The 9,281-nt window shown below is 40.0% G+C and overlaps 1 protein-coding gene across 1 annotated transcript; it reads left to right on the top strand.

Moving 5' to 3' along the window:
• Positions 1 to 5,916: 5,916 nt before the first annotated feature.
• On the top strand, positions 5,917 to 7,887 carry LOC132187303 (CBL-interacting serine/threonine-protein kinase 5). Its single transcript, XM_059601576.2, has one exon. It carries the CDS (start codon positions 6,317 to 6,319, stop codon positions 7,646 to 7,648), a length of 1,332 nt encoding a protein of 443 aa, XP_059457559.2. The 5' UTR covers positions 5,917 to 6,316; the 3' UTR covers positions 7,649 to 7,887.
• The last annotated feature ends 1,394 nt before the right edge of the window (positions 7,888 to 9,281 follow it).

The following is a 9,281-nucleotide window of genomic DNA, read 5'->3' as shown; positions in this document are numbered from 1 at the left end:
GGCATATTATTCTCTGATTTTTTGTCTTTTTGATTGACATTCGTGATGTTGAATTGTCTGTTTGTTTGATGATAATTAAAAAAATAAATAAAAAATATAGGATTTGTTTGTTTTATTTTTCAAAAATCAGGGAGAACGCTAGGGCCCAACCCACCTTCCACATCAGTCAACACAACCCAATTGAGGAGGGAATATGCTGAGAGGCCCAAACGAAACAAGACTACATAAGCAGGATATTTGCTAGCCTGAGCCTCAATTGGTGTTGCTTTCTCTAAGGTTTCTTATTTGAGGCCCACTTTTCCATTTAGAGATGGGATGAGGAGGAAGGGTTGGGCCAATACTCCTTGCACATCTCTCTCTCTCTCTTATATAATTTATGGCCGATAATTTTTAACAAGATTTGCGAATTTGACATAAATCTAGTACAAAATTAATTGATTAAAATTTAGTAAAATAGAATTCAAGTCCAACTGGGTCGACCCGATTAGATACGACTAATAAACGAGTTAGTTTCGGGTTAGCCTACTTAACCTACAAGTGACTCGCATAACTTGTATATATATTCATTAATTAATTGTTTTTTTTTTTTCAATTTTTACCATTAAAAAATTAAAAACCTAAAGTCTAAGACGAAAAGAAATTACCATTAATCTCATCCCTAGTTGCAAAGATATAAATGTGGTAGTGTAATTCATTTTCATGTTCATAATTGATAATTATTATGGCAATATCTTTGCATAAAATGATATTTTCATGCTCAATAATTGAAATTGTTAATTAAACAGGTTATGTTGGTCGGGTCGGGTCAATCCAACATGATCTATTGTTCATAATTGATAATTATTATGGCAATATCTTTGTATAAAATGATATTTTCATGTTCAATAATTGAAATTGTTCATTAAATAGTTGGTTGGGTCGGGTCAACCCAATATGATCTGTTGTTCATAATTGATAATTATTATGGCAATATCTTTGTATAAAATGCTATTTTCATGCTCAATAATTGAAATTGTTAATTAAACAGGTTATGTTGGTCGGGTCAGGTCAACCCAACATGATCTGTTTATTAAATAAGTTGTGCGAGTCGGGTCAGGTCATTCATCTATTTAAATAGGTTGTGTTATAGTTAACAGGGGTGGATCTACTCACAAGGACGCAGGGGCTAGCGCCCTTGCTTAAATTTTTTTTTTTAAAAAATTTTTTTTATATATTTTTATTTCAAATATTGCCCAGTCCCTCCATTTTAAAAACCCAGCCCCTCCAAATTAGCACAGCCCATAGCCCAGCCCCTCCAATTTTTTTTTTTTTTTAAAAAAACAGCCCCTCCAAAGCCCAAACCTAACCTAAAAAAAATAAAAAAAAACCTCTCTTTTATTCACTTATTCAGTTATTCTCTGCTGATTCCACTGCTGTTGCCTGCCCTAGTGCCCCTACTCCTATTGTTTGGGTTTTCCCATTATCCCATCAACAGATTAACAAGAAGGAAAACTGTTAAAGTCTTTTAAATCTAGGGTTTTACATACATCTCATTCTTAATTCTTTGTTCATCAACTACCGAACGAGCACTCTCAACTAAGAAGATTGTTAAAACAAAACTTCATAACAAAATGGAGGATGAGTTTCTTGTGGATAATTTACTTGTCTACATTGAAAGGAAAATTTTTGAAAGCTTCAAATGATTTTGTTTCTTTAAGATCACGTCAAATGCAATTGTAGACACTTCGTATTTTTCTTTATTTTTGTACTAGTGCCTACATGTTAACTGATATATCAATCTGACATATATTTATGAAGTCTCATAAATATGCTTTTTGTGATACACATATTGTGTTATAATATATATTTTTAATTGTATTTACCATATTATAATAAAATATAATATATAAAGAGAAAAAAAAAATTATCATTAAATTTTATTATTTTATTTACGCCCTTGCAAGAATGAATTCCTGAATCCGCCACTGATAGTTTATGAGACTAAACCATTTAATTAAATAGATTAGATTAAGATTGACACATGTAGTCTTTAGGGGCGGGCAAATTAATCGGTTACCGATTACCGATTACCCGTCGTTTACCGATTTTGACCGAACAGATATTAACCATAACCGTTTAACCGATATTCTTATCGGTTAAAAATTTTGTACTAAAATTTTTATTGGTCCGGTCCGGTCTAATTAACAATTTATTATCGATTAACCGTTTTAACTGATAAGAACCGGTTAGTTGGGGAAGCCAAAACAAAGCCGTTTTGGGGGATTATATACACCTATCTAAATATCAAACCCTAAGCCTAAATCGACCCATCTGCCACCATACCCCCCATCTGCTCTCGCCTCTCTACTCTCTACGCTCTGTTTGCGGTGAATTCCGAAGAACAAAAATGGTCTTATGTTTCTTTTGTTCTCCTTCAGGTTTCTTTTGTTCAGGTAGATCCACTGCCATGTTATCTACTCTCCGTTTTGTTCTTATCGCTAGATCCACTGCCATGTTATCTTTCTCCGATTTCAATTCTTCAACTCCTCCAATGAGAACTTGCATGATGCAGAATTAGATTCATAGCCTGAGACTAAATTTCTATCATTAGGACTATTAACTTCCGCATCAGCATCTTTATAGCCCAGGACGTTGAATATGAGTTTACTGGCTTTAGCTAAAACATGAGAAAGGTCAAGAACAAAATCAACCAAACTAGTATTGCAATACATAACTCTATTAACGGTGACAGAGAACTCCAAAACCGATCAAATTGCCCAGCAACATTTGAAGCAAATCCAGATTCATTGGCCTGAATCGCCGCCTTCTTCCATCTTCAACGACATGAAGATCACTTCCGTTTTGTCCCCAAGAAAAAGGTTTTTGTTCTTCTTCAGGTTTCTTTCTCTCTGTTTGCGGTCAATGTAGAAGATCCATTTTTGTTCTTCTGCAGAAGAGCAAGAAACCTGAAGCCCACGATTAAACCGATTAACCGTTTATTGTTATAACTGATAATTTCAGTTAAATTCCTTATCGGCTGGTAATCGGTTAAGAAACCGTTTAACCGATAATTATCGGTTAATAACCAGTAAGAGCCAAAACCGGACCTTTTTGACCGATACTCACTTCTAATAGTCTTATACTCATACTTCGATTCACGTACATAAATTTCCACAGCTACGGCCTCAAACTTGTCACCCCCAACAACTTATAATCCTTGTCAGTTGCTGCCTTGGCTAGTGTTAAATTTTAATTCATGTAAGATTAAGATATAATTAGATCCTTTAAATTTAAAATTAGTGATGGCTTTGTGGTGTTCATAATACTATTTTTGGTCTTTCATTCATTTATTTTTTTTGGTTTTGGTTGCAAAAAATTTTGTATGACTTGGCTGTGTGCATGAATTGGTAGAACAATAGGCACCTCATGTAGCAAATGTGCCTTAGTATTTTAAACTTACCAAAAAGAAATAAATTAAAAAAAAAAAAAAAAAAAAAAGGGAGGAAATTTTACAATTTCAAATGCATTAGTGCACATAATTAACAAAACCTAATGCTGTAGCTCATGTCCACATATTCTTTTTAAATTGCCACTTAGGCTCAGTTTACTTCGACGTAAAATGGTTTATGTCAGAAAATATTTTCAGGAAAGCCATTTTTCCTAAATGTTTTTTGTTGAAAACATTTTACTGTGTTTACCGTGCACACAGAAAATATATATATATTTTTAATATTTTTTTTTCTAATAAGGTCCCCGCTGGGACCTGCACGGGACTTGTTCGAGACCCTGCAAGGACCTGCCCTGGACCTCGTCGGAACTTGGCCAGGACCTCGTCGAGACCTGCCTGGGACTTGCTCGGGACCCGCCCAGGACTTGACAGGGACCTGACCGGTACTTGCTTGGGACCCCACTGGGACCTGCCCGGGACTTAACCAAGACCCTGTTGGGACTTGACCAGGACCTGCCCGGGACTTGCTCGGGACCCCGCCGGGACTTGCCCGAGACTTGACCAGAACCCTGTTGGGACTTGATTGGGACCCGCCCGGGACTTGCCCGAGACTCTCCTGAGACTTACCGGGGACTTGACCGGAACCCGCCTGAGACCTCGCTGGGACTTGACTGGGACCCGCCCAGGATTTGCTTTGGACCCCGCCGAGACCTGCTTGGGACTTGACCGGGACCCCGACTGGACATGACCGAGCAAGTCTTGGGCGGGTCTTGGGCAAGTCCGGTCAAGTCTCGGGCGGGTCCCTGGCAAGTCCCGAACGGGTCTTGGTCAAGTCCAGGCGGGTCCCGGTCAAGTCCCAGGTGGGTCCCGGGCAGGTCTAGTTAAGTCCCAGGCAAGTCCCGGTCAGGTCTTGGTCAAGTCCCAGGCGGGTCCCGAGCAAGTCCTCGTCGGTCCCGAGCAAGTCCTAGGCGAGTCTTGGTCAAGTTCCCAGCAGGTCTTGACGGGGCCCTAGGCGGGTCCCAGTCAAGTCTCAGGCGGCTCCTGGTCAGGTCTCGGGCGGGTCCTGGGCAAGTCCTGGGCGAGTCTCGGGCAGGTCTTGGCGGGGTTCGGGGCGAGTCCTAGGCGGGTCTAGGGCAAGTCCCGGTCAGGTTCTGAGCAAGTCCCAGGCGGGTCCCGATCAACTCCCGGGCAAGTCCTGGCGAGGTCTCGGGCGGGTCCTAGGCGGGTCTCGGTCAAGTCCCGGTCAGGTCCAGGGCGGGTCCCGGTCAAGTCCCGGGCGGGTCCTAGGCGAGTCCCGGTCAAGTACCTGCGAGGTTTTCGATGAGTCTTGGTAAGGTTCATCGATTTAAGAACGAGATACTTATAGTTGGAAAATGGTTTGCGGTTTTCAAAACCATAAACCATTTTTCGAAAATTTAAAAAAAAAAATTCGTTCAAAAAGAAAATATTTTCCGTTGATCATTATTTTACGTCGAAGTAAACACTGTAAAATGTGGAAATCATTTTCTGGAAACCATTTTAGTCGAAGTAAACGGAGCCTTAAGTGATAATATTCTCTCTAAACTTTCAATTGTGATAATATCTTCATATAAACTATAAAAAACTGTCAATGTTTCCCTTAATGACAAAAATACCCTTAATAAAAAAATAATAAATATTTTTTTTTAAAAAAAAAAACTAAAACTAAAAATTAAGGACAAAAAATGATAAAGGGAAGTGGGAATTTTTGTGTTTGTTTGTTTGTTTTTTTTTTTTTTTTTTTTTTTGAATTTATGGGAGTAATTTTGTTTTATTAACAAAAATTTAAGGTAATTTTTGTCTTTTTGATAGCTTTGTGGATGACATTAACAATTTTTTAGTAGTTTAAAAGCAACATTATCTTAATTAAAAGTTTGAGGAATTAAATAATAATTTGATAGAATCACGTAAACTTTTCCCCATTATATTTTACTGCTTCACAAGAATTTGGACTTACGAGAATTCTTGAATGATATTTTTTACCGCTGGAGAAGCATCCTACTTGGATTGAGCTTAACTGTTGAAATTGTAGTGCTCCCTTACAACCTCTGGCAAAGAGCTCAAACTCCTAGGTTGCAGGAAGCAGCAGTAGCAGTTGTGGGCGCCCCATGTGGACCGTAAAAACAAAAAGAAAAGTTCAACCGTGTGCTCAGATTGATTTAGGCAGGATTTGGGTCCATTGTATTCATGCTTCAGAGCTCTGAATCTGCAGCTGGTACTTATTTGGCAAAGCTTCAACAGGAAGCTTCACAGAGCATATTGTCCTTTTTGCTCCGCCTCAGAATCTCTGAATTTTACACAAGTATTTCAAGCAAAGTACGTGTACAAGATACAAGAGAAAGAGAGCTCTATTTATGGAAAACAAGAAGAGAGACAAAATGTCTTAATTGTTGTGGGGGGACCCATACACATTTGTACGTGTCCCAACCCAATTGGGCCACCTTTTATGTGCCTTCCCGCTCCTTCCAGACCACACTCTCCGACACCCCAAACTATGTCCTCCAATGGTTATATGCCAACCCGCTCTTCCCACCATTTCTGCGTCCTCTTATCTCCTTTATTTCCCTGCCACCAATCACCACCTTTTTTCCACCAAACCTGATCCAATTCAACACCACCAACTTGTAATCATTGACCTCCAATCCCTCAATTCTCTCAGAAAAATGAAATCCCATTTTTTCGTCCTTTATGCTGTATCACCACCTTCATCCGATTTTTCGGCCATCTGACACATTTTTTCGGGAAAAATTCCATTTTTTCTCATCTGGGCCATGCCCATTTTTACCATTCATGGCCTGATTTGAGTCAATTTCCCAAAAACTCAAACATCCCATCCTCTGTTTCTTTTTTTTTTTTTGGTTGAGAATTGAGATGGAAGAACCAAGTGTTGTTCAACAAGCCGGCAATCTCGATTCCTCGAGACACATAATCTTCGGAAAGTACGAGATGGGGAGATTGTTAGGCCAAGGCACCTTCGCCAAGGTGTACTACGGCAAGAATCTCGTCAGCGACGAAAGCGTTGCCATCAAGCTAATCAACAAGGACAACGTCAAGAAAGAAGGCCTAATCGAGCAAATCAAGCGCGAGATCTCCGTCATGCGATTGGTTCGCCACCCAAATGTTGTTGAGTTGAAGGAAGTGATGGCCACCAAAGCAAAGATATTCTTCGTGATGGAATACGTCAAAGGGGGCGAATTGTTCGCCAAGGTTGCCAAGGGAAAGCTCAAGGAGGATTTGGCGAGAAAGTATTTCCAGCAGTTAGTGAGTGCGATCGATTTCTGTCACAGCCGTGGCGTTTCGCACCGAGACTTGAAGCCCGAAAATCTCCTCCTCGATGATAACGAGGACTTGAAAGTTTCCGATTTCGGCTTGTCGGCGTTGCCGGAGCAGCTCTGGAATGACGGCTTGCTCCACACGCAGTGCGGCACACCGGCATATGTGGCGCCAGAGGTTTTGAGGAAGAAAGGGTATGACGGAGCCAAGGCTGATATCTGGTCTTGTGGAGTAATTCTCTTCGTTTTGCTTGCTGGGTATCTTCCATTTCAAGCCGACAACCTCATGAAAATGTACCGGAAGGTTTTCAAGGCCGAATTCGAGTTTCCCCAATGGTTTTCCACCGACGCAAAGCAGTTGATATCCCAGCTCCTTGTTTCTGATCCGGCGAAGAGAATTTCAATCCTGGAGATAATGCAAAATCCCTGGTTTCAAAAGGGGTTTGTGAAGCCAATTCCAATTCCACTCTCAATCCAAGAACCGGTCGGTGATCAGAACGACCAGAATGATGAAAAGTCCATGTCACCGCGTTTTTACAACGCTTTCGAACTCATTTCGTCGATGTCGTCCGGGTTCGACTTGTCGAACTTGTTTGAGTGCGAGAGGAAATCTGGGTCCATGTTCACCTCCAAGTGCTCGGCTTCGGCGATCGTGGCGAAGCTTCAGGCTTTGGCGAGCAGGCTGAATTTCAGCGTGACGAGCGTAAAAGAATTCAAGGTGAAAATGCAGGGGAAAATGGATGGCAGGAAAGGAAAGTTGGCAGTGACGGCTGAGGTGTTCGAGGTGGCACCGGAGGTGGCGGTGGTCGAGTTCTCCAAGTCGGCCGGAGACACCCTGGAGTACAAGAAGTTGTATGAGGAGGAGGTGAGGCCTGCGCTGAAAGACATTGTTTGGAGCTGGCAGGGTGAGACCAACTGCCACCAACTGTAAAGTGGACATGTTGTTTCTAGTTTTAGAATCCTTAATTAATTAGAGTTTGATCCAATTCTTTTGCTTTAAGAGAGTGATGCAGTGTTTTGTAATCTGTGTTACAAATATTTTGATGATGTTTAATTAGTTTTATGTATATAGTGAATGTGTGAGGATATACATAAATTAGAATTTATGTTGGATTTTGTTGTACAATACTTTGCTATGTTGAATGTGGATTGACTGGTTGGTTCTGTTTCTGGTCCCCTGTTGTTAGTTTAGATTCTATCCTTATCTATCTAATATCTTGTGAGCTGGTGGATGAATTATTTAGCAATTGACTAATTGTTGAATGGGTCCCCCAAAGAGGCTCAACAGTGAGGGAGAGGCCCAGGAATTTGACAGAGTTTTACAGCTTTGATACTAGACTGGATAAGGTTGGGGAGTCGTGATTGGGAGCACGCCTGGCGTGCATCAACAGTGAAGCACGCCAGGCACAAATTTTTTTTTTTTTTTTTTTCAAAAAAATTAAAATAATAAAATAATAAAAAAAAAAAATTTTGTGCCTGGCGTGCATCACTGTTGATGCACGCCAGGCGTGGTCAATATCTTTACCCTAAGGTTGGGTATCGGTTAAATCATGACAGTAAAGATATTTTCATCTACTGAATTAAAAAAATTGATTAGTTAACCGACTTCGTATCGATATGAATAAATTTTAACTATTTCAATTAAATCAGTTAACTCGATGAAGTCGGTTAAAGGTCGGTCAGTTAAGTCGGTTAATTATGAACCTTTTTTTTAAAAAAAAAAAAAAAAAAAAAAAATTTATTGTGTCAAAATAGATTGTTTTGGAGCTAAACAGGTAATGTAAAACATTGTTGAGGGCCACATGTCAATTAAGTCGGTTTGGTTTGGTTAACCGAAGAAATAAAAATTCTACCACTTACTAAACTGACACCCAAACAATTATTTTATTCTGACTACTGATCACCAGAAGTCGGTAGACAGTTAATAGGAAACAATCGGATATTCAGCCCAGGAATTCAACATACAATTGAAAGTAAAATTGTCTGTCGTTTCACTTTCTACGGAAACCTTTTCATTCTTATAAATAAAGGCATGCATAAATAACAGTTACTGCTATAGAATTAAGACAACCACACCGCACTACTTTGACATTAACAATTATCTATAACAGTTGGAATTTGCAGATCGGAGATGATGAAGAAGATGAGGAAAAGGAATAAGGATGAAGAGAGGGAGGTAAATGGTCTTCAGCTTGCACTTCAATTTTCATTACCGCTACAATCTTGCTCAGAAAATTTTCATCCATACCCATACCTCTTTAATTGCTCTTGTTAGTTCTTGTGTTGGCTTAATTCAGTTTCAAAATGCAGAGGCTACTGTTCACGAGCTCAAACACTGATATAGAATGCTCAGAATCCAATCTCCACCGTACATAATGTAGATTCATGTGTTATGAACGTCCCTGCAAAATTTCAGCTCAATCGGACCACAAACGCCCATCGATCGGGGCTGTTGATCAAGACTGGACAGCATTTCCAGAATGCTGTTTCACTCATGTCCGGACATGCCTTCCCCGGGTCCGGACCTCATTTCCAGAAACTCAAATTTTGCTCCGCAAAGCCGT

The sequence above is a fragment of the Corylus avellana genome, chromosome 6 (assembly GCF_965113065.1).
Source record: "Corylus avellana chromosome 6, dhCorAvel1.hap1.2, whole genome shotgun sequence".
Lineage (NCBI taxonomy): Eukaryota > Viridiplantae > Streptophyta > Magnoliopsida > Fagales > Betulaceae > Corylus > Corylus avellana.
The sequence above is the reverse complement of the archived record's forward strand: the minus strand, read 5'-3'. Positions and strand labels throughout refer to the sequence as shown.